This window comes from Phaseolus vulgaris, chromosome 3 (assembly GCF_051622355.1).
Source record: "Phaseolus vulgaris cultivar YP4 chromosome 3, ASM5162235v1, whole genome shotgun sequence".
Taxonomy (NCBI): domain Eukaryota; kingdom Viridiplantae; phylum Streptophyta; class Magnoliopsida; order Fabales; family Fabaceae; genus Phaseolus; species Phaseolus vulgaris.
In genome coordinates this window covers 38,302,804-38,330,536 of record NC_143500.1, presented here as the reverse complement: position 1 = coordinate 38,330,536, position 27,733 = coordinate 38,302,804, and the positions used below count along the sequence as shown (strand labels likewise).

Genomic DNA, 27,733 nt, shown 5'->3' with positions numbered 1-27,733 from the left:
TATTCATAATTATAATTATAACATATTTCATATAATATTATTAAAATTATAAAATATATTACCATATTAAAAATAATATTATCATTATTATTGAATATATTATAACTATTATTATTACTATAAAGAACATTCTACCAAATAAATAAATTTCCTATCATAGTATATAAAATCAAAACTCATATATAACGTTTAATTATTTAGTTGATTGATTTGATCGGAGTATATATTCATTATAATCACCTCAATTACTATAACTATATGCAATATAAGTGTATGAGTAAAAAAAATAAAAAGTCAGTGATATTTAGACAAAAATAAAAAACTAAATACAGTGATACAACAATAGAATATTGTTTATAATGTAAAATAAACAGTCGTAGTAGACACCTTATAAATTACATAAAATTTAATTTTATTAATGGAGTGTATAAATTTTTGTATGATTAGAGTAAATAGGTACTAAGTTCTAAAAATAAATGCAGTTGAAAATTATTCTAATTTATTGGTCAGCGCAAGCTAGAACGACAATATTTAGTTATTATAATAATTAGTTATTGCGTTGTGCTTAAGTTGACAGTGAGATTTTATTTCCTTAAAAAAAAAATAACAGAATTTCTTTTTTCGGATACATGAACAGATAGAGATTTATGTAAAAATATAAAGAACAGATAGAGTTATTTGCTAAACAAAGAGATCCAAACAAAATAGCGTTATTATTACCTTAACGTTTTTTCGGGTAAAAAAAAAAAAAAACTAACAGTAGTCGGTGCAATATATCTTAATCTTTGCATAACCATGTTAAATGATTATGATGGCTAAAGTTAAAAGTGATCAGTTATTAAATGCCGATTACGCTCTATAATTCGATGTGATATATATAACAATTCAGTACAGTGTCTGCTTTTTCAATCCTTCCAAACGTTGAGGCAAGAGAGAGAGAGAGAGAGAGAGGAGAGAGAGAGCTTCTGTTATGCGAGAGTTACTTCCCGCAGAAGGTTCTGTGTGGAATCTATAAAACAAAGATGGGGAAAAGAGAAGAATAAATGCATAGGAAGAGAGAGAGACGGGAAGAGAGAGAAACGGTATAATTTTAAATTAGTTGATGCAGTGATTGATTTCTAAGAAATCATCAAAAGGGGGGGTTTCGTGGTAGCCTTGTTCTTCTGCTTAGCCGAGATTCTGGAAAATCAAAATCTCCACGTAATCTTCTTCTAACCATCTTCTTCTTAATCACTCCAAGATTTTCGCCATACCCTTTTCCCTCAACAACCAAACAGACTCTTCTGTACTTCTCAATTTTGTTATATATGCGCTATCACTTGTTGGATTCTCACTTTCCTTCACGAACCGGGTTCCTGGTGGGGTGTAATTCGGGTTTTTTCTTCGCCCTTGTTTTTGGGGTTTGATAGCTTCGTCTCTTTTGGGGCATTTTCTTCATTGTCGCCTTTTCACAACGATAAGGGGTGTTTTAGTCTCGGCCTCGTTGATTGTTGCTCACGTGGGTCTGTTTTCCGAGTTGGGGTGCTTCTAACTAGGGTTTTCGAGGGGATCCGAGGTTAAAGTTCGTGTCTTTCCGCGAATATCTCTGTTGGGTATGTGCAAAGTTGAGCTGTTGTTGCAGTGTTAAGGGCTGAATTGATTCATTAATTCATTCGAAAATTTAGCGTAAAATTTGTTTGGTTGTTTGTTTTCTTCTTCCGTTGGTTGGACTCTTTTCCGGATACAGTAATCTGAGAATTTATTAGGTTCCTAATTGTCCTTGTTCCTTTTCTATAAATTTTATCGGGTGAAGTGTAAAATTGTGTGGTAAAAAAAAGGTTATGCTGGATTTGCCTTGGTGTTCTTCCGTGTTTAAGCTATTGGTGGGGGTGTGATTTGAACCCTTTGTTTGGTTTTGATTGGTTTAATTTTTTGGTGGAGAAAGGGATTGTGATTCATTCTTGCGTCGATTGGTGGAGAAGATGAGTGGCAGCGTGTCTGGAAGTGTAGTCCATCAGAGCCAGTTGCTTGTTCATATTGCTGAGAATGGACACTCTTTTGAGTTGGATTGCAATGAAAACACACTTGTTGAGGCAGTTATGAGGTCTATTGAGTCTGTTACTGGGATAAATTTCAGTGATCAGCTTGTTCTTTGTTTGGATATGAAGCTGGAATCACATCGGCCGCTATCTTTGTACAAGCTTCCATCTGAGGAGAAGGAGGTGTTCATATTCAATAAAGCAAGGCTTCAAAACAATTCGTCGGCTCCACCGCCGGAGCAAGTTGATATTCCCAGTCATTTGGAGCCTCCATCGCCGGCATCCTCCCATGATCCACACCCTCTCGATGATGCTTCAGATCCTGCTCTGAAGGCTTTACCTTCTTATGAGCGGCAATTCAGGTACCATTATCATCGGGGGAATGCTATTTATAGTAGTACTTTGATGAAATATGAGCATTGTAATAGACTTTGGAGAGAACAGATGGTCCAAGAAAGAGCAGTGGAGGTTGCAAGGGGTAACCTGGATCAGTATTATCGAATGATTAACCAAAGCTATGCGGATTTTATGAAACGTTATATGCAACAATACAGGTTGCATTCTGATCTTTTGGTGAATTTTGGGAAGAATGTCGAGAAACTAAGATCCATAAAACTCCACCCTGCTTTGCAAACTGCTAATCGCAAATGCTTACTGGATTTGGTCAAGGAGGAAAACTTGAGGAAGTCACTGGAGAATTGCGCCAGCTCCCACAAGCAGTTTGAGAATAAAGTGTCACAATTTAAGCAGACTTTTGGGGAAGTGAAGCGTCGGGCGGAGGAATTATTGTCCTCCAGGGCTTTCTTGCCCATCAAGAACGTAGAGCAAACAATTAAAGAACACCAGAGATATATAAATGAACAAAAGAGTATCATGCAATCTCTGAGGTAAGTTTTTATATTAACATTTTTCAACTATTTTTTGTGTGCTGTCTTGTTGACGAAGGATCGAAGGTTAATGTGTATACCAAGTTTGATAAGGCATCCTGTTTTTAACTTGTCACTTCTCTCATGACTTCATTATTCAAAATCTGGTTCTCAACTTGTCATATTTTGTGTTAGCACTTAGCAGGCCTGAAATAGTTAAGCACCATTTCTGCAAAGTTCTTTATCCATTCCTTGTTGATTATTTAACGTGTACTTAATGGAATAATACTTGCTGTACTTAATGATTATTGTAATTTGTAACTTAATTTATATCACTTGTCTTCTGAGATATTTTCATCATGTCAAATGTTATCAGAACATCTTATCAATTATATTTTTACGGGATTTTTGCAGCAAAGATGTTAACACTGTAAAGAAACTGGTAGATGATTGTCTATCCTCTCAATTGTCTTCCTCACTTCGTCCTCATGATGCAGTTTCAGCCTTGGGTCCTATGTACGATGTTCATGATAAAAATCACCTGCCCAAAATGCAGGCTTGTGATCGTGCAATTTCAAAGCTACTAGATTTTTGCAAGGAAAACAAGAATGAAATGAATACCTATGTGCACAATTACACACGAAACATAACTTACGTTTCTTATCTCATCAAAGATCAGAAGCTACAGTTCCCTGTTTTTAAAGAGGCAATGGCTCGTCAGGATGGTTTGTTTGGGGATTTAAAGTTGTTCCATGGTATTGGTGCAGCATACAGAGCTTGCCTTGCAGAAATAGTGAGACGAAAAGCTTCAATGAAGCTGTACATGGGCATGGCTGGGCAAATGGCTGAAAGACTAGCTATAAAACGTGAGGCCGAGCTTAGAAGACGAGAGGAGTTTTTGAGAGTTCATAGTTCATGCATGCCTAAAGAAGTATTAACATCTATGGGATTGTTCGACAGTCCGAACCAGTGTGATGTCAATATAGCTCCGTTTGATGGTAGTCTGCTTAATATTGACATATCAGACGTGGATCGTTATGCTCCTGAATATCTAACAGGAGTAACTTCCAAGCTGGAGAAGCTAGGAAGCTTTAAAGGTTCAACTGCTTTAAGTAGTGATAGCTCTCATTTGACTGAGGATGTAGATATTGCTGCTGACTCAATTGAGAGATATGATTCTGAAGGCTTGCCAGATGGCAGTGAATTGATTGAAATTGCTGGAACCTGCAAGATGGAAGTTGAGAATGCAAAACTGAAAGCTGAGCTTGCTGGTAGAATAGCTTTAATATGCTCACTCTGTCCCGAGGTAGAGTATGAGTCATTGGATGATGAAAGGGTGAATAATATAGTAAAAAATGCTAGAGAAAAGACAGAAGAAGCTTTGCATTTGAAAGATGAATATATTAAACATATTCAGTCCATGCTTAAGATGAAGCAGATGCAATGTATGTCATATGAGAAACGAATTCAAGAATTGGAGCAGAAATTGTCTGATCAGTATATGCTGGGGCAGAAAAATTCCAATGTAAATGATGTGACTGACTTTCCCCTTGTGGCTGGGAAGGAAATAAAGTCAGAATCTATCAGCGGGGAAGCTCACATGCCTTCTATATCTACTTCTGAGCCCATGGATGAGGTTTCATGCATCTCAAGTTCCTTGGATGCAAAGCTTGGTTTGTTTACAGAACATACTGGTAAAGTGTTAGATGGGGTGGATGAAAACATGTTGGATTCCTCTGGAGTTCAGAACCCACAGTTGGACTCATCTATGATGGAGCATCATAGGGAAGAAACACAAAGTGCTGATAAAGATAAGAAAGACAAGATAATTGGACAATTAGGCATGTCATTAACACACAGTTCTACTGGTGAGAACATGCCCGTGTCACATGACCTTGTACCTTGTGACTCCACAGTTTGTCAAGATTCGGAATCCAATGTAAATGATGATAATGTTTTGTTGGAACTACGAAGTGCACTTGCAGATAAGTCAAATCAATTGAATGAAACTGAAACCAAGCTTAAAAATGTTATGGAGGATGTTGTTGTGCTCAAAAGGGAGCTGGAAGCAAGTAAAAAACTACTTGATGAATCTCAGGTAATTGTGGAGTTGAATCATACCCATCATTTTAGGGTTGCAATTTTTTTTTTTAATTCTGTTTTGTAATTCTCCTAAACTATTTATTATTTATCTGTTTATTGATATCTCTCACTTTGGCTATTTTAATATCGTTTTTCAGTTTCTAATTTCTGTCCCTGTTTTCTTCCTTCGATTCATACATTACAGAAGCATGCATTCTATTGGTTATTCTTCTGAAAGGTGTTCAAAATTATTCTTTCAAAAACCAAATAAAGAATTTTTTTTATCATTATATTGCTGTTGCCTTGCGACACCACTTTCTTGTTGTATTTTAGTTTCAATAGATCCATTAAAATGATTATAGATGTATTACTAATAGCAAATTTCCCAAGCAATTTATGCATTAATTTTGTTGTTCTATAATGCCATGCGGAGTTTTAGTTGACTCTTGGCAGTTGGCAAGAGTCTTCTGTAGATACATGTTTTAAATCTGTTGGGTATTTTGGTAAAAAGAAACCAAATTAAGTTTCTTTATTAATCCTTTTGGATATTGGATTTGAGATGAAGTTGAATTCGTATGGTGAATTGAGAATTTCGTTCAAAGCCTTGTGTAGGATTAGAAGGATATTGGATGAATGAAGTGTACATGTTGATTTTTTTTTTCCACAATGGCTAAGCTTCATTAACTTAATATACAGTGTTGGTTCAGTATTGTGCTTGCCTTTTATATTCTAATGTACTTTTCCACTTTCACTACAGATGAATTGTGCTCACTTGGAAAATTGTTTGCATGAAGCAAGAGAGGAAGCTCAGACACAAAAAAGTTCTGCTGACAGGAGGGCCTCAGAGTATAGTTCACTACGTGCATCTGTTATTAAAATGCGCAGCTTTTTTGAAAGACTCAAGACCTGTGTTTATTCTCCCGGTGGTGTGGCTGGTTTTGCAGATTCCCTACGTAATTTGGCGCAGTCTTTGGCCAAGTAATTTCCTTAAACTATGCCCATTCCCAAAGATAAAACGATTTATTTTATGGTGGTAGACTTGTAGTGATGAACGCAACTTTTTCACTTATTAGAATTTGAAATAAGGCCCATATTTTAGTACTCTGTTTCTTTTCGACTCTCAGATTTTCAAAAAATTTTATTTCTATTTATCTGTCATTTATGAAGTTCAAAATTACATTACTTATTCTTTTATCGATTATACCTTTATGTCTTCTAATTTTTAAGTGATTTACACATGTATTTATTGTGTGTGGTGCGGGGGAATAGGGAAAGAGGTAAAATAGGAATTTATACAACTATTTTATTAAAATCAAGAAATTTTATTGTATTTCTAAGTTCATGCACCTTAAAAGAGTTAAAGAAGAACGGAGGGAGTAGTAGAAATGTTCATTCATGAAGTTTGATGGTAATGAGCTTATCTATAATAGAGGAATTCATTCCGCAATCACATTGATAGTTTGACGTTTTGAGAGTTTCTACAATTGAGTAAACAGTTTTCGCTCCTTTTGTTCTCTTGCTTGGATGGGATTCTGATATAAATATTCCCAACAAATGTCCTTGTTATTTTTCATGAAATGGAGAAGATTCCAGGCCTTTGTTTTAGACTGATGTGCTTTCCAGTAATATTTTATATTCATTCTCAATGAATTGCGACTAAGAAGGATGATTGGAACATTTTTCTCTTTTTTCAGTTCTGCTAATGACAGAGATGATGATGATATTGCTGAGTTCCGAAAATGTATTCGTGTCTTGGCCGATAAAGTCAGTTTCTTATCTAGGCACCGGGAAGAGCTGCATGAGAAGTACTCAAGAACGGAAGCTGCTAATGAACAGCTTCGGAAAGAATTGGAGGAGAAAATAGACCAGGTCAAAACTTATTACAATAAGCATCAACTTGAGAAACAGGTGATTTATTATCCTCAGTTTACGGTAATTATTAGCTTCTTGTTTTCTTAACGTGACAGTAAAATGTTTGACCCTTCGAGATGATGAGCTAGTTTTTATCTACAAACCAGTGCCTGATGATCACTTGATTGCATGGATGGTTTTTTACTGTATTTTCTACCCATTTGAAAATTCTGGATTGAGTTATATTCTGCTTGTGATTTTTGTACAGGCAAATAAAGAGAAGATTTGTTTTGGTTGCCTGGAAGTTCATGAGATAGCTGCCTTTGTGCTCACTTCAGCTGGCTACTATGAGGCAATTACCAGGAACTGCTCTAATTATTACTTATCTGATGAATCTGTAGCCCTGTTTGCAGAACATCTTCCAACCAGACCTAACTACATTGTTGGACAAATTGTGCATATCGAACGCCAGATTGTGAAGGCGGCACCGCCTCGGCCTGAGCATGATAGGGCTGATAAATTTACCCCTGAAAAAGGGACTGACTGGTTGACCTTGAATTCAGGATCAACTCCAAACCCATACGGTCTCCCTGTTGGCTGTGAATATTTCCTAGTGACAGTAGCCATGTTACCTGATACCACCATTCATTCATCCTCTCCTTCCTGATCCTGCTTCATCCCTGGCAGATTAGACGTGATGGAAGAATTCAATTGTACATAAACTACATTCAAAGTCCAAATGCTCTTTCATTATGGCTGGTTTAACCATTTGTACAGCTGATAAACCAATTTAGTTTCAATCTTCCTCTGTAAATATTTCAACCTTTTATGATATTTTGTATAGATTGTGAATATTATTTACAACTTTTTATTTGGACTTTTGGTGCTCTTTTCCAAAAATGATATTTTGATATCTAAAAAGAAATTTAATTTAGAATTCATTTTAATAATGTTATATATATATTAGTATTTTAAGATAAAAGTTGAAAAATATAACTAAACTATTAATACTAAATGTTAAATGTTTCTTGGTGGGTGAAAGCTTTTTTCTTTTTTTGCAAGAAGTACTTTTCAAATCCACTTGATTTAAGTCGCTGTAACAATGCTCTTTCATGGTTATGGTCAGTGTTCTGAAGCCACAGTTCCCCCCACCTAACAAACCTAACAACTTATTGCCATATAAATATCTCCAGGTGGCACACATCTCAGTCTGATGACATTCCTTTAATATAAAGTCAGGTACGAGGATATCCACTAACCTCCAGTCTCAAGTATGATAAAAAGTTGATTCACCATAAAAAGTAGTTAATTTAGTTGAACAAATTTAATTTAAAACTTTTACATCTCCAGTACAATAACCATTGAAAATAAAGTTTTCATAAAAAGTTGCTCTTATGATAGTATTAAGTTAAAAAAAAAATTATTTGTTTATATTGAAAATCAAATTTTATATTTGAAACTGAAGAGAGAAACTTTGTAGAACAAACCTTGAGATAATAAGACATGTTTATACATAAAGTGAAATTCATTTATCTTCTAATACAACATACCTACCTTCCAGTGGGTTGTTAAAAAACAAGAAATAATGCAAATCCCGGATTCTTACACATGATATACGCACGATTTGTTTACTGTTGAGCTCACATCCACACATCAGAAGGCTGAAAAGAATATACCTGTGTTTGCTAGCCTCTTCATCACTAAAATCTGATGTTGTTTACCATAGTGTATGCTTTCAATACACAAACACACCAATAATTCAATGAAAATGAAAATGAACATTCAACCAAACATGTGTTTGTATCATTGTATTGTAAAAGAACAATCAAAGTAGCTTATATGCAGAGGCATGAGAATAAATTACAGCTAGTCAACGAGCTAGGTCCCGTATCAGAACAATATGCCTTAAGTGCCATGATATCTGACCACTGGATTTCCATTTTGCTCTTTAGTTCACCTTCAAGAACTTCCCAAACTAGCTTTCGTTTAGCAAAGTAACATTTTGCCAATAGCAAGAACTTCACAAAGAGATCCTTGATTTAAAACTCAATGAAAATAACACTTTCCTAAAATTCTTGATACACGTAGTTAAATATACCTCCCACGAAGCAATTCTTAAAAGCGAAGCTAGGAAATTTTAAGCCTTAAGCTTTTCGACAGAGCCTAAGACTTCCCTTTTTGAAACCGGAGCTTAAATTTTCATTGTGTATATTTCAATAAAAATATTCCCTTGAGAAAGCTTCATCTGTATGAAATGTAATAGCAAAGGGTTCTTCCCAGTGGGCTAGGCTCATCAAGTAGTACTGGGGCGGAGAAGCGGAAGATGTACTATTTTCCATTGCTAAACGATTTTAGAAACATGCACAAGAACAAAAGGAAGTTATCAAAGTGAGCATGAAATGCTGAATCGGATTACAAATCGAAACGTTCGTATATCGCAAAAACCCTTAAAAAGTGAGAAAAACGCGGAGAAGATCAAACCAAACACGAGAAAACGGAACTTTTGTTTTAGTTGGATTGGGTTCGCAATTCGCGGAAACACAACAAAACATTCTTCATGCTTCTGAGGTCCAGCGCGTGCAAGTGATCAATGGCGCGTGAATCTTTCAGCGCGGGAATTTTCGAGATCTTTAAAATATTTCTTTATATCTCTTCCTAAAATTTAAATTATGAAGTCTTTTTAAGATCACTTTTAATTAAGATGTTAGAGTAAGATATATTAGTAAAACAAAAATTAGATTAGATATTATATTCTACGTCGTAAACAAGATTTTGAAAAGATAGTGCAAAATATCAATACGAGAAGGAATGGTGATGGACAAAGAAGTATGGTATATGTACTATCAAATCGTATTCCTTTTTAATCATTTTCTTTTTTTCTGTATAAAATTCTCAGAGCTGTTTTTAAGATAGAGAAAATATGGGAACGGCTTTTATATTTTATTAATTGAACATAACAATAAAATAGATATTATTTTCCGTATTTTCGCAAAAAAAATCCGTACCGTTTTGCTGATTAAGGAACGGTACTCCGTGCATCATAATTTTTTACTATCCTTTTTTATTAATGATATTTTTTGGAAATTTTATTAATGATTATTATTTTTTTATCAATGATCATTAACTATGCATTTTACTTTTCAAAGCATACCACTTTAGATGATAAAATAAAATGAAAATTAAAGTTATCGGCAATAAGAAAGCTTAATTTGATATCTTCAAATGAAATTTCGTGTATAAAAAAACAAATGTACAGCTACGCAAACACACATTTGACTGGGATTAATTAAAATTTAAAGAACTTTTAAGAAGAATGCTAGAAACATTATTTTTTATTAATTAACTTTATTAAAAACTTCAAAATCAAGAAAGAATCTTTATACTGAATTTATAACGTTCAATGAATCTCAATCAATAAAAAATATATATTAAAAATATAATTGGATACTTTACATGAAAGGAAAAACACAGTACCCAGGTTCAAGTTATCAACTATATTCCTCGTTAAAACAATGATGAACTGTGTATGACTTAAGTTTTACTTAAAAAAAGCTAGCTACACCATATTTTGCATCATTATTAGATAGAATTATTGAGTAAATTCCATCTAACAGTAAATAGTATTTTTAAAAGAATGTATTAAAAGTAATTTTGTTAATATCCCTTGTCAATGATTAGCAAGTATGCAGTTTTTTTCAAGATCCTTCATTACATCGTAAAAAAAGAAAAAAAAAATCAAGATATAAGCAAGAAGCAAGCTTAATTTTTCTTTAGCAATAACCTGAATTAGAACTTCATGCAAAAAAAATTAAGAAAATTGCACATCCTGAGAAATTCACTTATCATATTGTAAACTAATAATTTGAAACCCTAGAGTAAAAACCCGGAACACCTTGTTTCAACTTATCAAATATGTGAAGTAAAAAAATGCTAGCTACACACTTTAACCACTCTTCATTATTAGATAGAATTCATATGATAGATTCCACATACATAAGTATATCACATAACAGTAAATAGTAATCTGAAAACAAAGTAATGTAGAGTAGTTTGTTAATATTCCTCATTCTACTTAACTCACCAAATAGATTATGATGCTCACATGATTTATCACGGCTTGCCAAACAAATGCAGAGAAAAAGTGGAAGATGGTAAACAAATAGCAATACTGGGATGTCAATAAATACCAATTGTTACATGACACAGGAAGGTGAATCACATTCTGAAGATACTGAAGTCTCAATTAGCCAAAACAAACTGTATTCATTTGAAAGCAGATTGGAGGCGTCACAATTCACGACTAAACACAGCTAGGCTTTTGACTCAGTTTTACAAACACGACATCTATTTAGCATTTCTGTTTACTTTCAGATATGGCAAGGCTCCGATTACGTTGTCATAGTCGCTCCTGCTGACCGGGTGCTGTGCAAGATGATAAAAAGATTAAGACACGAGAAAACCAATCCCATAATTTAATAAAATAGTCCAAATCCTAGCCAAAACTTTTAGTAAAAATAACTCAAGGTCAACAAGCATAACAGCTGAATCCAGCTGTTATTCTAGAAATTCAATTGCTGTTGAGATGGATATGGATTAGGTAGAAGTCCCTAGTTCAAGATGAGAAGAAGCCCCATAGGATTTTCCTAATCAGTGTGGTATTCATTTTATCTCTTATAAAGTAATAAATTCAAATAAGCAACGGTAATATTAGTTCAATTGATAATTTCAATCAGCTTATAAAGTTGCATACTACTTCACTTTCATGCATGCAATTTATGGATAGCTGTATTCACATTAATTTATCAGATAAAATTGAAGAAGTAAATCTTTGTTGATATTGGACAAGAAAATCGTGAATGCTTTGTTAAATTAGGATTTTGAAATGAGTACAGAGCATGTGCAACTTGGAATAAACTGCTCAAGGCAGTTCAGTGACAGTGACTGAGACTTTGGCTATGCAAGCTCTGACTTGGAGGACAAAAAAATAATCAATGACATGCTTTGAATATCAGATGCTCCAAAAGGCTGTTCATCATACATATCATCAAGTTGAAAACTATGTTACAATCTCCAAATTTCAATTATACACTACACAGAACACTCAAAATAAAATAGCTACTTCTGAATAGAATGGCACCTTTGCAGAGTTTTTTACAACATCTCTACAGAGGAAATTTCAGATTATCATACAAACAATGATCAAGAATGCTAACAACTGAATGACATTGATTAAAGAATTAAATATGGAAAGCTTTGACAGGGAAGTGTTAGGAGTGCACCCCTCGCCCCCATCATGACTTCTTATAAAGCTTTCTTTTTATTATTCCTTAACCAATTCCCATAAAGCACTCATTAGTAGGACTCTACAATAATTTTCTGACAGAAGAAACCCATTACAGACAAAGTCCACATGTAGGAGACCCAAGAAATAAGCATTCAAAACTTGAATTTGATATTTGGTGAATGTCCCATTGCACAAAATTAGAATTCATCAAGAAAAAAATGGATTAACATTTCATAGAAAAGGGAGGGGGAAGGTTGAATTGAGTATTTTTGAACTTATTAGTTGTTGCAAGCTCTTTCTTCCAAAAAATTGACGCATAAGATAAAATTTGCTTATAAACATATAGACATTGAATGCAACAAACTACCATATGACATCCATTAAATAAGGATGAACAAAATGCATGAACTGAACTGAACTCTAAAAGTGGTTCATAAAAACTAGATTGAACTGTATACTTGTTTAGATGAAATAAACTGGACAATATATTTTGAGTGAACTGGACTCTAAAAGTTTTTCAGAAAAAACTAGATTGAACTGTATACTTGTTTAGAAGAAATAAACTGGACAATATATTTTGAGTGAACTGAACCAAACTAAACTATTTTGAATTGTTTGAACTATTTGAATTATTACCAATAAACATATTTTTCTCAAAGCACTTATAACAGAAGAAAATAAGAAAGAAAACAAAATAAACTTCTCTACTTCTCGTATTAACTTTTCCAAAAGAAGATTTTTAATTTATATGTACCTAAGCCATAGTTTATGGAGAAGGTTTTGTTCTTTTTATTTATTTATTTCTTTTATAAGTATAGATGGGAAACAGTATCCAAATATATATCTAATCTTGAGTTTATCTTCTTGTGAAATGGGAGAGCATATTAGAAGACGGAATTGACCCTCCAATTTTTGCTTTGATGTCCCAAAAGCAACCCTATTCTTCTAATCTCACAATTAAAACCAAAGCAAAGAAACTAGCAAACACACTAAGGTTGTCAAGTTCTAATGAAATGCGGTCCAAACAAGCAAATCTAACACAATGCACAACCAAGCCCAAAGGCAACTAGGTGAACAATCTAACCAGTCATTGGCCATCACAGAATCCCAGAGAATTCACTAAAAAGGGGTATTGAAAAGTGCGATGGGAACATTGAGTTGATTGGTTTAAGCAAGGAGAAAGTAGAGAGGAGGATAATACGATAAACATGATCTAACCATTTTGGAGAGTCGTAATTTGCGCTTGGTGTTCTTCTTGACAAGCAAATGCTGCTTGCCAGCTCTTCTACGGACAATTTTGCCACGCCCCGTCACCCGAAACCGCTTTGCCGATGCCTTAATCATCCATGAACCAAATTCAATTTCGAAAAACCCCAATGAAGTGGGAAAAATAGAGAAAGAGAGAGAAAGAGACCTTGTGGGTTTTCATTTTGTAGCCCTTAGCGGATACAATGGTGAGAGGGCGAAGTGTTGGAGAGAGAGGGGAAGGAGCTGTGCATAGCTTTTGGCGAAGAAGTGGAGCGGAGATGGAAGCTGAAGAACTAAGGTTGAGTAAGTTGGTGTTGTTCAATGCAGGGAATCGAACTGAAGTGTAAGAGAGACGAGTGAAAGAAGAAGAGCAAGATAAAAGTCCCAAGGACACAGTAGCCATCTTCAGTGTGAGGTGAGGTGAGGTTCGTTGAAGCCAAAGTTCTGGTTTATGGATAAAGAAGTTCTACTCAATTTTTTCTCCCTCACATTCACCTCATCACAATTTCTTTTAATTTATAACTTTGTAATATTTAATAGTTATAAATATATACATTATTTCATCACATTTGACAACAAAGTCAGGATGGCCGAGTGGTCTAAGGCGCCAGACTCAAGTTCTGGTCTTCGAAAGAGGGCGTGGGTTCAAATCCCACTTCTGACATTTCTTTTTGTGATTTTTCTCTTTCTTGAAAGTGTAGATCATCGTGTATTAAAATAAATATGAACCTATATAATTTGATGTTTTAAATATTCTTTAATCAAAATTAATAATGTAATTTTTTTTAACTGGTAAAATAATACATTTTACTTAATACATAGTTGTCAATTTAAGATTAGTATTATAAAAAAATCAATATAAACTTCTTAAATGTTTTATAAAAAGCACCACATACCCATAAAAAGCACTAAACAATGCTTGAAAGACTTGTCTCCCACAAATCAAAACTAAGAAACTAAAATGAGTTAGACTTGTACATTTTAACTAAAATTAGAAAAAGACAACACCAAATCCAATTCCGCAATAGGAAGGGTGTATCTTTAAAAAGAGAAAGGGAAAGAAAGGAGTGAACTAGAGTATTGAATTGAAGGGAAAGTTGAAAAAAATAAGAAAAATATTTATAAAATTTCAAAAACGATAATTTTTATTCTTTCAAATTTCTGTGAAGATATTTGTGAAGAAAGTTGTTTTTTTTTAAATTAATTATATATAAATTGATTATATATAAAATTTATATATTATATAAATATAAGTATAATACTTAATATATATTTTTATATTATAATAAAATGAATAATTATAATAGTAAAAATAATTTAAAATTTAATAATTAATATATATATATATATTTTAATTTTAAATTGTTTATAATTATTTTAAATTTAAGTCATTCATAAACTTTCATACCACCAACACATCACTCAAAAACTTCGATAAACTTTCTTCATAAATGTAGACTAATATTTCTCAATCCAAAATTTTCCTTTCAATCACTTCAAATTCTCTCACTTAAATTTTCTCCTCAATCCAACAAAAGTAATTAAAAGATGCTGAGGGAGAAAAACAAGATAAAGGTCGGATAAGGAACAAAATCTGACAGGCATATCGCTTAGCTTAACAAAATGCAAACATTCCCCTCACACCCAATCGTCCAGGGGCTTCAAATGACAAGGAATGGTTACAAGATTTTACATTTATGCATGGAATTTCAAGAGGAATGAATGGTAGTACGTGCAAAACTAACAAAACCCCCATGGAGTACGATATTGCATTGGGTATTATAACGTTACTCTACAAAAGCATGAAAATATGACTAATTATACTGGACAAATATCATTATTAGGAACACTTTTTTCCCGATGGAAACTCTCAACCAGCTCCATTCTGTCATCTTTATAGGCATCAGTCCCGGCAAAGAGAAAAGTTGTCTAAAAGCTAAGGAATTGTAAACAAATTATAATTCTGGTCATAGTTCACAATGATGTCTGAGTTTAAAAGAAAATTATAATTTTTAAATTTGAAGTTCCAGCCTTTTCGCATGCTGTCAGAACTCTTCCCTCCCCAGCACAAAAACATAAGTTGGTATAACATAGTTAATATGTTATTTCCAAGTAAAAAATGAAGTTAATACGAGTTCACAATAGTGGAAGGTACGGAATAGAAAATGTAACGGGGCAGACTTCCGAGACACAATACTTTTCATTCATAGAATCATTCACAAGCTACATCACCTGAGTCTTCAAACTCCTGTTCGCTTTTCTGCATCCAAATATTGAACTCCAATGGATGTGGATACTACAGGTTGCCTCCTTCTAGAAAGAGACTAGACATGACGGGCATTTGCAGACAGCATGCTTTCGTAAATGAAGACAAATAGTATTAACATAGAGAAAAATGGATAGTTTTCTGTCAAAGGGGAAGCACTACAGTAGATTTGAATAATTGGAGACAATGAAAATGAAAAACTAAAAAACAAATATTACAGCTCTAAATTGAGTAAATTAAACAGATACAGCATCTCATAAGCAGTGTAGTCCATCTCTAGAGTGCAAAAGATGACGAAGATAAATCCTCAGGTGTCACAGGATCATGAAGCTGCACCACAAGCAAATATATAGTAAGGATAAGGTAAACTTAAAAACCTTGGCAGTTAACACTAATTTTTCTATTTATAATATCTTTTGAATGAATTTATTTGTCATATGCTACTATTAGATGCAATGAATGGGATACACACAATAATTGACAAACAACAAAACAGAATCATTTAAGTACAAGTCTCTTCGTTCCCATCAACATTTTATTTACTTTAAATTTTGAATGAATTTGCTGAAATTCAAAAGACAGTGCATGAAGAAGGGCCATAATTTTAGCTTCTGGTGGTGCATCCTCTACCCAACAAGAACTTCCATGCCTAAGAGACTAAGCCGCTAATACATGGGTTACCTTGTTCTCTGCCTCCTAAGTCCTAGCATGCAAACAATTTAAGTTTCTAAACAGAGAGGACAAAGTTCTGGAATCGGAAATTAAGAGAGCAATATGTGTGTCTGGACAATTCCTTTAGATAATCAGGTGGAGACGTTCCAAGTCCAAGCTACCAGCCTCCACAAATGACATCCAAGAAGCAAAATCCCCTTAACGTCTACACAAGTCACAACTCAACAAGATTTAGGCTAACACTCGTAACTAATTTCTAGATTAACATTGTATGATTGGAGACAAAATTTTGAATGATAACTACACTTTTTTGCAGCAGACCTCACAAGATATAATCAAGAAGCAATTTCCCACATATATGGCAAGCAAATACACGCACCCCAAATGTTCCAATGCATAATGAAGAAAAATAACACTGAAAAATTCATCATTGTACAAGTAGTAAATACTGAGTTTTGATCTAACCAAAATGTCCAATAACTAAATCAAACTACCGCACTCCCATAGTGATTCAGAAACGACTTACAGCTTTTGCAACAGTAAGCCAATGAAAAGCTCGGAACATTTCATCGTTATGGGAAGGAACGTAGTCATGGTTCCAATAGGTTATGTCCTGAAAAGTTGCTTTGGTGTCCCAAGAGTTCGAGTTTTGTTTAGAGGATGCAGGCGAAGTTTTCTTAGCCAAAACAAAACCTACAGAGCCACACACAGGAGCAGAAAACATTCATTCATTTGCATCATTTTTTGTCAACAACAAAAAACGGTTAAATTTAACAAATAAATATGAGAGAGATACCAGAGTAACCCTGAGGAAGTTGGAGAGTGGTTCCCTGGAGTAACCTTCCTCTGAAATGCGCTTCTTGTAATGGCAAACCTTCGTCAGAGACGCCGTTGTGTTTGGGTTTGAAGTAGTGTGAAACGGAGGCGGGACCGTCGTGCTTGACGCAGCAGGGGAGTTGATGAACGCGGCCGCTCAGATCTTCTCCGTGTGGCTTAAGATCTACAGTGGCGTTTTCCATTTCGGCTTTTGCTCTTCCAATCCACACTCTTTGGATTCCCTTCAGAGAGATACAACACTGGACGCGCCTATTTTGATTTTGCCGCTAAAATCAAACCCCAATTTTTAATTAACATTCTTTCCTCTTCCTCTGTTTTCCCCTCCTCTTCTTATTCCCTCCCAAATCAAACAGGACTTAGCCAAAATTAATTAAAGTTAAGTTACTTTAAGAAAATCAAATTAGATGAGTAATTTAAAAATAAAATTAACAAATTGTAGTGAAGTCTGAAACTAAAAAAATTAAAATTAAAATACCACTAATTTTAATATAGTGAAAAAAAGTTCGAATAAGTTGAGTTTGTTATATCTTGCTCTCAGTTGAGTTGAATAAGTAGTTGTTGCGTAATTAGGAGTGATTGGTTAAAAATTTAATATATTTTTAGAATTTGAAAATTATAAAAAAACACGGTACAAAAAAATAAATTAAAAATATATTTCATAATTCATAGATAAAACTTAAAAAAAAACAAGACTAACCTTGTATAATCAGTATTCTTATCACATAAAATTCAATAAAAATATAATACATATAATCACAATCTCACTTCCAGTTTAAAAGGGAAGAGCTAAATAATTCAGGGCATTCAAGCTATACAACAATACTATCACTTTCATTTATTTAGAATTCAACAAATACATGTAACATGTTACTGCTATCACGAATTTATCTTCCTTACTTTATTGGTTTGTTTGTTGCAGATAATATGGAGTAAAAAGGAAGAGATGGTGCAGAAAATGGGTGGGCTTCACATCAATTTCTTGGAGAAGAATTCACAAGATCAAAAAATGAAAATATGTAATTCAATTCTGTGCGTTTTCATTCTTTCTTCCAAACATAAATTAAAAAAAAAAATCCTCGTGTTCACCTGCGCATTTCTTGGAAACATCTCATTTCAAACGAACAAATAAATAAAAATCCAAAACTCGGATACCTTGCTCTTCAATTATTTATGATGGTAATTGACCTGACAGGGCAAGTCCATAAAGGAATATCATGCATAAAATAAATTCAGCTTTTGCTCAACTTAAGGACACTCTCTAAAGAGCACTGACTATGGAATTGCAGTTTCAACTCTTGTTTTATGTGATCAGGTTAAAGCAGTGACATCCAGGATAAATATCCCACCATCATTAGCAGCAACGGAATGCATTCTAGATAATTCTGGTGACAGTAGGAATTGCTTCTATGAGTCACTTTTACGAATGCTACATATTGTACAATCCCAAAATCCATTTGCGTGCAAATGGCTTTACAGAAGGAATAGAACATTGGAATACATAAAAAGCACAAATAGTCCGTTAAAAGCTCCACTCCTCGTATCAGTTGCAAACTTATCCTTTTTGAAATTCAAGCCACCAAATGGTAGAAACTCTGAATGTTATTGCCTTGTCAATATGGCCACTGCTTCCCATTCTAAACTACATATCACATCCTGCATAGTAGTCGTATACCATCAGAAAGGAAGTTCCCACTTACATCTTTTACTCACTTTCTCTTTCTAACATTTCTATTTTATTAATTTTAACAAAAACCATTTACAATGTGTTTGTTTCTCCATTTCAAAAATCCTTGGATGCCAATCCAAGGATTTGGTTTCACACTTTCCTAGCAACCAAGGATAGGTGTGACAATGAAGAAACAAGCACACCTGATCTATTTGTAAGAAACGAAAAATTAAGAGCTAAAAGAAATAACAAAATAATTCCGTCATAATAGTAATGCAAAGAATATTAGCTGTCAGCGACTTACAGATGGATTATGTCGATCAATATCAAAGCTGTTGATTGCACAAGCTTCAGCTAGAAGCTCAACAGGTTCCTCGCCTATACAATCAGACATCACAGAAGCACCAAATGTTAGCTTAGTTCAAATTACAAAATTGCCACTTCATTTTTACTGTTTCCTGTACAAATATTAGAAAACTGAAAACAAAACGAAAATAAGGTGATATTTTTGTAATTAAAAGCAAAATATAAGCAATGAAAACAGAACATTAAGAAAAAAATAAATTGTTCCTAAATTTTCTGGTTCCACTGACTTGTAAACAGACCGTAAATTGCACTTTAACATGCTGCAAATTGCAATGAACATGTATACCTTGCTCAATCACAGCGAGAATTCCATCCTCTGAGCAGATCATGGAAGGTAAGATCCGGGTTGATGAAGTGTTTGATTTTATGCAACGGTCATACTGAACCTCCCAAACCTCACTTTCAGATATTGACTGGACCATAGAGTTGCCAACCCCAGTCCCAGCCCCTGCACCAGAAAGCATAATTGGCTGTTGCTGCCACCTAAGATCCCAAGCAAAAACAGTACCCAAGGAGCCACCAGCCTGAGAATATATTATAATCCCAGAAATGTCAGCGGCATACAAGAAAAAGCACTAAGCACCTCTAAGGCTCCAAACCGCCAGTTTGATTTATTAAAATCTTATACAAAAAAAATCAACTATCATTCATTCTTTTATTCATTTATGTCAGAGCAGTTGTTAATACAGAAGTGAAAGACTGCTGATCAAAAAAAAAAAAAAAACAGAAGTGAAAGACAGATAACAGCTCCCATAATGTCATTAAACCACCCTTAAATTTTGTTAGATCGCAGATAAAGCACAATAACAAACAAGACATCATAGAAGTGCATTTTAGTTGTCCTGGCATTATGCAACATTCATAACTTTAGCAGGATAATACTTGTATTCATTCAACTAGAAGTATACTGCTGAGCATAAAGAAACAACAGCATCAGCCATCAAATGAGAAAAAACTATATCTAAAAACCAAAACTATCCCCCAGCTCTTTGCATGAACATTGACGAGGCATGTATTTGTTATCTTATAATCAAATCCACAAAATAACAAGTGGAATACAAGCATCTCACCAGACAGGTGTGCTTCCGTGATGGATGAATGTCAATGGAGTGCACAATCCCTGAACTCATTTTTTTATCCCTGCAAACATAATTACACAACAACCATCAGGCAGATTTCTAACACAAAGTAATAAACTTCTATATGTATATCATCACACACACGTTTAGCCTATGCTGAACTAGTAATCATTGGAATTCAGAAAATGTTCAAGAGAGCCACGGCATCCATGCTCAAATCACTGGTGAAATAAATGCGCTTCCACTTCGGTAACATTTTTCTCTTACCAGTTGCCCTTAAAATTAGAAACAGGTCCTCCCGGTTTCCGTTGGTCCCACCACTGAAGGCTGAACCCGTAACCACCGGTAGCAAACTCCACAGTCGAGGCCCACCTCGCCGCAGTGTACGACACCAAACCACCGCTATCATACAACCTCCGGTAACTCAAATTCGAATCCCCAACACCAACCAAGTTGACCTTCCCATCCTCCCCGGCGGTGACGCACTCGACGCCACCATCCATTAGGTCGACGGAAGAAGCGGGAACAGAATGCAGCGCGCCCTCGGGAAGCGATATCTCAGAGTTGAGCGAGTCGTCAGAGGGATCGGCGAAGAGGAAGTGGAGAGAGCCGGCGGCGGTGGAAGCCACGATGAGGGGTTTCCGAAGGAAGAGCGAGGTCTTGAGAGAGGAAATGCGGGAAGGCAAGGACCATGAGAATTGGGGTTGGAAGGAGAAGGGGTTTGGGGTGAGAGAGTGGATTTGGATGGAGGAAACATCGGAATCAAAGTCAAATAGAGCTAGAACCGCGAATCGATCCAATGGAGATAGTTGAGGAAGCCAACGGACTGCGTCTACGTATTGGTATTGGGGGAACCTGTGTATTGCCGTAGCTGCCATTGCCAGGGTTTCTCTGCAACTGTATCAACCCGGTCAAAACCCAAACCCAGTGTTTAGTTTTCTTCTACAAGTGAATATTTTACACAAAAATTAACAAATATAATCAACATTTTATACTTTTTTTATAAAATCTACTATGTAATTTTTAATATATTTTATCTTTTATATTTAATATTTTGTAATATTGTAAAATAACAATTAAAATATAATTTTTTCAAATATAAAATAAAATAACCCGGAACTTATTTTACAATTTTCATTTTCTCATAGTTTTATGACTTTTAATTATATGAATTTAAAAATATGATAAAAGAATTATGATAGATAACTACATTGAAAAAAATTACATGGTCATAGATGGACAAGTAATTAAGACAAGTTTCTCTTCTACTAACTTTAGTGAAGGGTTTCTGTATTAATCAGTTTGTCTCCTATTTATCTTTCTTGTCCATCTTCTGAACTATAATAAATGGTGAAGGATACAAAAATATTAATAATTAATTAATATTATAAAATTAAATAGGATATTTTTTATAAAATGAGAAAAAAATACATATAATTATCGATTTTTGACTTTTTTTTTTTGGTTTTTACTAAAATGGGATCCGTTTAAAAAAAATTACTAGTTTAGGTAAGTCGTGTCAAATTGGCACGACTTTATATGCACAAATCCTCTCAATTTGACACGACTCTGTCATGTCATAATGAAGTCGTGGCAACTTGGCACGACTTTTGTCCTGTCATACTGAAGTCGTGCCAATTTGGCACGACTTCTGCCACGCCATAATTTTTTTTATTGTTTATATATTGGGTAGTAAGTTATGTAATGTTAAAAATTAATTTGATACATAATTTTCTAAAAGGGTTAGATTTTCTAAAAGGGTTAGTTTTAAGGAACAAAAAATTGGATAATTGTGTATCACAATTATTAATTTTTTTTGTCTGAAGTAATAATTTTTTTTATCACAATTCAAATAATCCATTTTTTAAACTTGTTTATTTTTTTTAATGTCATTTATATTAAAATATAAAAAGGTATAAGTATTGTAATTATTTTGAAATAATTAAATAATTTAAAAATAATTATATAAATTTTAAATAAGTCAAATAATATAAATAATTTGTAATTATTTTGAAATAATTAAATAATTTAAAAATAATTATATATCCAATTTTTTGTTCCTTAAAACTAACACTCTTAGAAAATTATGTATCAAATTAATTTTTAACATTACATAACTTACTACCAAATATATAAACAATAAAATTTTTAAAAAAATTATGACGTGACAAAAGTCGTGCCAAGTTGACACGATTTCGGTATGACAGGACAGAAATCGTGTCAATTTTACACGACGTTAATATGACATGGAAGAGTCGTGTCAAATTAAAACGATTTGTGTATATAAAGTCGTAGTCACCAAATGCATATTAACAGATTTGAAAAGGACGTCGAAAGCATTAGTGTACGACATCATGGGTTCAGCAAGAAAAACCAGGAGAGGTTTATGTAGGTTAAGTAAACTAAGCAACATCTCCACAGTTTTGTGGTTTTCCAATCCTCTTACATTCCAAAAAAAATGAAGAGACCTTCATTGCGACGTTGTAGAGATTAAAAGTAGTTTCTTCATTCCAAATTAAAAGTAGTTTCTTCACCATGGATAATTCTCCAAGATTTGTCACCAAAATTCAAAATATTCTTTCCTATAGTCATGGTTGTTTACCTTTCCATTATTTAGTAGTGCCTATCTTTGTTGGTGCTCCAAAGTGTCGGTTTCTTCAACCTTTGGCTGATAAAGTTAAATTGAAGCTCGCATCTTGGAAAGGTAAATCTCTTAGCATGATGGGTCGAATTCAGCTGGTCAATACAGTGATTACTGGATCTCTAGCTTATAGTTTTAATATGTATAAGTGGCCTGTTTCACTTATTAAGCAAGTTGAGTAGTGGTGTCGGAATTTTATTTGGACTGGTGATATTATGAAAAAAGGTATTGCTACCGTTAATTGGGGGAAAATTTGTTCACCTCTTGAGGATGGAGGCTTGAATATCATTAATCTTCATCATGAAAATAATGCATATCTTCTTAAGCTTGCTTGGAACTTTGCTTATAGCGACAAACCTTGGTCTTTACTCTTGAAAGCCAGGGTTCTTAAATCAAAATATGAATTTTGAACGGTTTATAAATCTTCCTCTCTTTGGCCTGGAATTAAGCAATTTTATTCTACCATACTTGACTATACTTATTGGACTGTCGGTACAGGTTCTTTTATTAATTTCTGGAATGATAAATGGTGCTCTACTACTTCTTTAGCAAATATTGCAGGGTTATCTGGTGGTGTTAGCATTCCGGATACAGTCTCTCAATTTTGGACAGGTTGCGATTGGAATATTCCCTTCTCTTTACAGCAAATGCCTCTTTTTTTTAATCATATCATGATTAGAGAGGAACAGGATATTCCTAATTGGATTCTAAATGAGTCTGGTCGTTTCACTCTTAAATCGGCTAGGACTTTTTTCTTGGAATCAGGAGTTCCAGGTGGTTGGGGTAAATTCATTTGGTCTGCATCTATTCCGCCTTCCAAAACTCTAGTACTCTGGAAAAATTTTCATGGGCGACTTCCTACAGATCAACATATTCAGAATAAGGGTTTGCATATATGTTCTATGTGTTCGCTTTGTGAAAAGCAAGAGGAATCTATTCAACATCTATTTTTTGAATGTTCTAACGCATTGCATATTTGGAGTTGGGTACGACAAATTTTTCTTACTTCTCATTTCTCTAATAAGGATGATATACTTTCTTTTATTAAGAGTGATGGTAGTCCTTTGGTTAAATTGATTAAGCTTGCGGTGATAACCTTTTCTATATGGATGATATGGCGTATGAGAAATTATGCTAGATTTCAGGATAAGATTGGGGTTTCTAAGGCTATTTCGATAATTAAAGATTTAACTTGTCTAGTGGGAAATTCGTCTAAAGCTTCAATGAAGAATGATATGTTGGACTTCAACGTGATTAAGTTTTTCGGTATTAAGACTCGTAGTGGTAAAGTTCTTCGTCCTCTTCCTATTAGATGGGAATTTCCTTCACCAGGCTGGGTCAAAATTAATACTGATGGGGCTGCTAGGGGGTATCCTGGTCTTGCTACTTGTGGAGGTATTTTTCGTGGGAGTATGGGAGAATTTATTGGTGCTTTTTCAGCGTTTCTTAAAGTTCAAACTGCTTTGGTTGCTGAGTTTTATAGAGTTATACATGCTATGGAGGAAACTCAAAAAATGGGACTTACTAATGTCTGGCTTGAATGTGATTCTGCCTTGGTTTGTGCTGCGTTTACTGCTAGGACTAATGTTCCGTGGATGCTTTAGAATCGATGGAATACTTGTCTTAATTTTTGTGGGACAATCAGGTTTAGGGTAACTCATATTTTTCGTGAAGGGAATGCGTGTGCTGATAAGTTGGCTAATTTAGGATTTATTCATAGAGAATCTTTTCATTGGTATAATAGACTCCCAGCTAGTCTGTTCTTAGAATTCTTTATGAATAGGTATAATATACCTATGTATCGTTTGTGTTAACATATGGGTTTTGGTCTAATCCCCCCATATTTTTGTATTTTCTTTCTTTTTTCTTTTTTTTAATAATATTTTTTCATGTGATGGCAGATGATTGTTGTTACTTGAGGTGTCAGCTTAACTGAGAAGTTGCATAGTGATGCCTAACACGAAAACTTTATAAAAAAAAAATTAAAATTAGCACGACTTGTTTGTAATTTTTTTAAAACGAATCCCATTTTAATAAAAACAAAAAAAATAACTCCATCACGTAAAAAAAACCATAATTATCACCAAAAGAAAACTACTTATTAAGTGAAAATTGTTTTCAGTGAGACTCGTGTTGGAAATTACGAAACTACCTTTTGTGTTTGTGTGACTTAAACTAACATGTTTTGGTTACTGTGAAAGCCTGTGGATAAGAGGAAATGGTAGTCACTGGTACGAGGTGTGGTGTTTTGTGTCTCAATTACTGTGTTCCTGTGAGGAAATTTGGAACAACGTTGGCAAAAAGGAAGGATTTTGAGGAGAATGGTAAGCCCCAACAGCGACCCTTTTTTCCTCTGAGGATTTCTAAGTCAATTATCTCTCGGGGTGCCATTGGGATGTTTGGATTAGGGTTCATTGATGCCGGGTAAGTCAGTTAGTATGCTTTCTTTCTGTCTGGTTGAGTCTTCTGATTCATGCTAATGCACAAATGTTGTTTCAGGTACAGCGGTGATTGGTCCAGAATCGGAGTAATAACACCACAGAGTGAAGAATTGCTTAAAGTTGCAGCTTTTCTGGTTGTTCCCTTGTGTATTTTTCTAGTTTTTTTTCTGCCCACAGACTCAAATTCTTGAATTTTTCAACTGAATGAAGTGGTGAGTTTGGTTGAAAATCTTGTAAACACTGAATCGATAGGCTACGATAGTTCATCTAAATCTCAGATCATAATTAGGATATGAGTAAGATCCTTCTAAGCCAACTGAGTTGGAAGGTGAACCAACAGGATCCAAAAATGCTAAACGTTTGAAAGAATGTTACTTGGATGATCAATAGAAAATCATAAGAAATGCTTCTTGAATAATCACTGGGGAGTTGCTATACCAGTTCATAGATTTAAAGAAATTTTTCAAAATCTCTTTAAAGTTAGATTTACTATTGGACTATAGGACCTAGATAACTACAATTGACATCGTCTGTAGTAATGAAACGAGGTTTCAAAGATGTATCTTTGTTTTTCAAGAAAGAAAATGGAAAATTGATTAGAAAGATAAATTTTTGTTCTGATATACAAGAGTTTCAAAGACAACTTTTCTCCACTTAATTCTTGATTGGGGTCTTGTTTATGCTAAATATTTAAAAGTTAATGTTTGTTTATATAATTTTTTTTTCTTTTAATTCATCGAAATATTTTTAAAGATAAAATATAGTTCTGAATTTTAAAACAGAAAATATTTCTTAAATAAAATAGAGTTATGAATTTTAAAATACATTAAAGATAAAATAGAGTTATGAATTTTAAAAGAGACAATATCTCTTAAATGCAATGCAATGATTGATTCTAAGGTTGGTTTAAAATATACAATATTAAAATATTTATTTATATATAATCAATAAAAATAAAATAATTTTTTTCTAAAAGCTAAAATTTGTATATATGAATTATCAATCTTACATGTTATTAAGAAATTTCAGAAGTTTATAATAAAAACAATATCTATTTAATTTTTAATGTTTTTGAAAAAATCATATTAATTACGTCGTAAAATTCTAGCATATCTCTAATTTTTTATATTTTGAAAGTATACTAACTATCATTCTTGTTCCAAAAGCATAATGATGACTCTTAAGTACAAAAGCAAAAGTTTCTTATTGTTGGTATTTTACCTAAACATGTAGTTAATAATTAATGGTTTGGAACATGCCATGTTCCTTGGTTGCAACACTCTATTAATTCTTATATTCTTTAAAGCATTGTGTCGATGAAAACAACAAAAACATCTCAAGATTTCAAAAAAATATTACCACGAGAATGTTTGGATGATTTTTGCATTGCAAATATACAAGAAGAAATGTATACCAACAAACAAGAACATTATATTGTAAAATCATGTAGAGAAAGTGATTTTTTATATTTTTTTTAAAAAGATTTAAAGGAACAGTGTGATAGGGTATGATCAAATGTTATATAGATATTTTGACTAGTATCAATAGGTTTTTCTCTTTATTACTCCAATAACAATAACAAATTTACATTTCTAGTGAGGAATCAATGATTCTTGCTAATAAAGAGGAAAACAATAGTCATTGTAATGGAGGAAGAGGAAGAAGATATATAGGGGCTGAGACTCTGGATGAAGAAATTTTGATTTCAAACAATCTGACAATTGTTATACAAAATATAGTGTTCCTTTTATTTGGAATATGGTGTTCTTTCTATTTACAAGCAAACATGAATTATTAATTGGGTCTTTTTGATGTTTGCAGGTTCAATAATGATAGTGAAGAGAATTTCACTTGCACTTAAAATTTAAAGTTTCACTTTTACTCCTAAGCAACATAAAACATAAAACTTTGTGGACACACTTGCAATATTCTTCTACTCCTTATCTTAAATATTGTTTTTGCCATTGTAGATGTGTTATATGAAGTTAAAATCTAAATCTAGTACCAATATAAAAAAAAAACTTTAATGAATACTATAAAAAGGATCGAATATTTCTCCTCAACAAAAAAATTATTAAAGTTCTTGTTTTTCAATCTAATCTACCAAATTGTTTATGGAACTTTGTTGTTATTTGTATTGTACACTTAATGAATAGATAACAAACTTTCTTTTTAATAGTAAGCCTCTCCTTGAAATTCTTTATAACAAGTTATCTAATTTTTGTTATCTTAAAAAATGTTTAGTTCGATCGATTTTGCATTTAAATTTATTAAAAAGAAATGAAATCTCATATCCAATAAGTGTTACTAATGGATACATTTTAACCAACTTAAAATTTAGATGTATTTTTATATCCAAAAATGTTGTTTTTTAGGAGCATATTTTTTTTCTTCAATAAAATGAATCACAATTTTA

At 33.4% G+C, this 27,733-nt stretch overlaps 5 protein-coding genes and 1 non-coding gene across 7 annotated transcripts; 3 read left to right on the top strand and 3 right to left on the bottom strand.

Annotated features, from left to right (window-relative positions):
- Nucleotides 1-887: 887 nt before the first annotated feature.
- LOC137807417 (autophagy-like protein) lies at nucleotides 888-7,694 on the top strand. 2 transcript variants are annotated; one of them, XM_068608051.1, is made up of 5 exons: nucleotides 888-2,905; nucleotides 3,299-4,982; nucleotides 5,724-5,944; nucleotides 6,661-6,874; nucleotides 7,086-7,694. In XM_068608051.1, the coding sequence occupies exons 1-5, from the start codon at nucleotides 1,962-1,964 to the stop codon at nucleotides 7,482-7,484; spliced, it is 3,462 nt and encodes a 1,153-aa protein (XP_068464152.1). In that variant the 5' UTR covers nucleotides 888-1,961; the 3' UTR covers nucleotides 7,485-7,694. The 2 variants fall into 2 exon arrangements, with proteins under 2 accessions (XP_068464152.1, XP_090156950.1); XM_090300824.1 differs by having other exon boundaries at nucleotides 1,042-2,905; nucleotides 3,382-4,982.
- Nucleotides 7,695-10,969: 3,275 nt separating this feature from the next.
- PRPL35 (Ribosomal protein L35) lies at nucleotides 10,970-13,851 on the bottom strand. The gene is made up of 3 exons (XM_068608050.1): nucleotides 13,516-13,851; nucleotides 13,320-13,436; nucleotides 10,970-11,239 (listed from the first exon to the last, which is right to left on the bottom strand). Exons 1-3 carry the CDS (start codon nucleotides 13,750-13,752, stop codon nucleotides 11,162-11,164), a joined length of 432 nt encoding a protein of 143 aa, XP_068464151.1. The 5' UTR covers nucleotides 13,753-13,851; the 3' UTR covers nucleotides 10,970-11,161.
- A 78-nt stretch (nucleotides 13,852-13,929) lies between these two features.
- Nucleotides 13,930-14,013, top strand: TRNAL-CAA (transfer RNA leucine (anticodon CAA)). Its single transcript has one exon. It is a non-coding gene; the product is annotated as a tRNA-Leu (tRNA).
- A 1,517-nt stretch (nucleotides 14,014-15,530) lies between these two features.
- LOC137807413 (ribonuclease H2 subunit C-like protein) lies at nucleotides 15,531-17,436 on the bottom strand. The gene is made up of 3 exons (XM_068608048.2): nucleotides 17,084-17,436; nucleotides 16,814-16,980; nucleotides 15,531-15,945 (listed from the first exon to the last, which is right to left on the bottom strand). The coding sequence occupies exons 1-3, from the start codon at nucleotides 17,304-17,306 to the stop codon at nucleotides 15,892-15,894; spliced, it is 444 nt and encodes a 147-aa protein (XP_068464149.1). The 5' UTR covers nucleotides 17,307-17,436; the 3' UTR covers nucleotides 15,531-15,891.
- Nucleotides 17,437-18,475: 1,039 nt separating this feature from the next.
- Nucleotides 18,476-21,208, bottom strand: LOC137807414 (Transducin/WD40 repeat-like superfamily protein). Its single transcript, XM_068608049.1, has 5 exons — nucleotides 20,503-21,208; nucleotides 20,227-20,296; nucleotides 19,443-19,680; nucleotides 19,095-19,168; nucleotides 18,476-18,777 (listed from the first exon to the last, which is right to left on the bottom strand). The coding sequence occupies exons 1-5, from the start codon at nucleotides 21,111-21,113 to the stop codon at nucleotides 18,724-18,726; spliced, it is 1,047 nt and encodes a 348-aa protein (XP_068464150.1). The 5' UTR covers nucleotides 21,114-21,208; the 3' UTR covers nucleotides 18,476-18,723.
- A 3,843-nt stretch (nucleotides 21,209-25,051) lies between these two features.
- LOC137807412 (DNA-directed RNA polymerase subunit beta) lies at nucleotides 25,052-25,546 on the top strand. Its single transcript, XM_068608047.2, has 2 exons — nucleotides 25,052-25,300; nucleotides 25,376-25,546. Exons 1-2 carry the CDS (start codon nucleotides 25,095-25,097, stop codon nucleotides 25,506-25,508), a joined length of 339 nt encoding a protein of 112 aa, XP_068464148.1. The 5' UTR covers nucleotides 25,052-25,094; the 3' UTR covers nucleotides 25,509-25,546.
- Nucleotides 25,547-27,733: the final 2,187 nt, after the last annotated feature.

What these genes read in the sequence shown, in the direction of transcription:
- LOC137807417 (XM_068608051.1), top strand. Translation starts at nt 1,962, where the DNA reads ATGAGTGGCAGCGTGTCTGGAAGTGTAGTCCATCAGAGCCAGTTGCTT. An exon ending in AACTACTTGATGAATCTCAG is followed by an intron (nt 4,983 to 5,723) that starts GTAATTGTGGAG and finishes CTTTCACTACAG; the next exon opens with ATGAATTGTGCTCACTTGGA. An exon ending in TTGGCGCAGTCTTTGGCCAA is followed by an intron (nt 5,945 to 6,660) that starts GTAATTTCCTTA and finishes CTCTTTTTTCAG; the next exon opens with TTCTGCTAATGACAGAGATG.
- PRPL35 (XM_068608050.1), bottom strand. Translation starts at nt 13,752, where the DNA reads ATGGCTACTGTGTCCTTGGGACTTTTATCTTGCTCTTCTTCTTTCACT. An exon ending in ACAAAATGAAAACCCACAAG is followed by an intron (nt 13,437 to 13,515) that starts GTCTCTTTCTCT and finishes TGGATGATTAAG; the next exon opens with GCATCGGCAAAGCGGTTTCG. An exon ending in AATTACGACTCTCCAAAATG is followed by an intron (nt 11,240 to 13,319) that starts GTTAGATCATGT and finishes CATCTTGCACAG; the next exon opens with CACCCGGTCAGCAGGAGCGA.
- LOC137807413 (XM_068608048.2), bottom strand. Translation starts at nt 17,306, where the DNA reads ATGGAAAACGCCACTGTAGATCTTAAGCCACACGGAGAAGATCTGAGC. An exon ending in ACTTCCTCAGGGTTACTCTG is followed by an intron (nt 16,981 to 17,083) that starts GTATCTCTCTCA and finishes GTGGCTCTGTAG; the next exon opens with GTTTTGTTTTGGCTAAGAAA. An exon ending in GGCTTACTGTTGCAAAAGCT is followed by an intron (nt 15,946 to 16,813) that starts GTAAGTCGTTTC and finishes CTTGTGGTGCAG; the next exon opens with CTTCATGATCCTGTGACACC.
- LOC137807414 (XM_068608049.1), bottom strand. Translation starts at nt 21,113, where the DNA reads ATGGCAGCTACGGCAATACACAGGTTCCCCCAATACCAATACGTAGAC. An exon ending in CACGGAAGCACACCTGTCTG is followed by an intron (nt 19,681 to 20,226) that starts GTGAGATGCTTG and finishes ATATATTCTCAG; the next exon opens with GCTGGTGGCTCCTTGGGTAC. An exon ending in TCTCGCTGTGATTGAGCAAG is followed by an intron (nt 19,169 to 19,442) that starts GTATACATGTTC and finishes CTGATTGTATAG; the next exon opens with GCGAGGAACCTGTTGAGCTT.
- LOC137807412 (XM_068608047.2), top strand. Translation starts at nt 25,095, where the DNA reads ATGGTAGTCACTGGTACGAGGTGTGGTGTTTTGTGTCTCAATTACTGT. An exon ending in TTAGGGTTCATTGATGCCGG is followed by an intron (nt 25,301 to 25,375) that starts GTAAGTCAGTTA and finishes ATGTTGTTTCAG; the next exon opens with GTACAGCGGTGATTGGTCCA.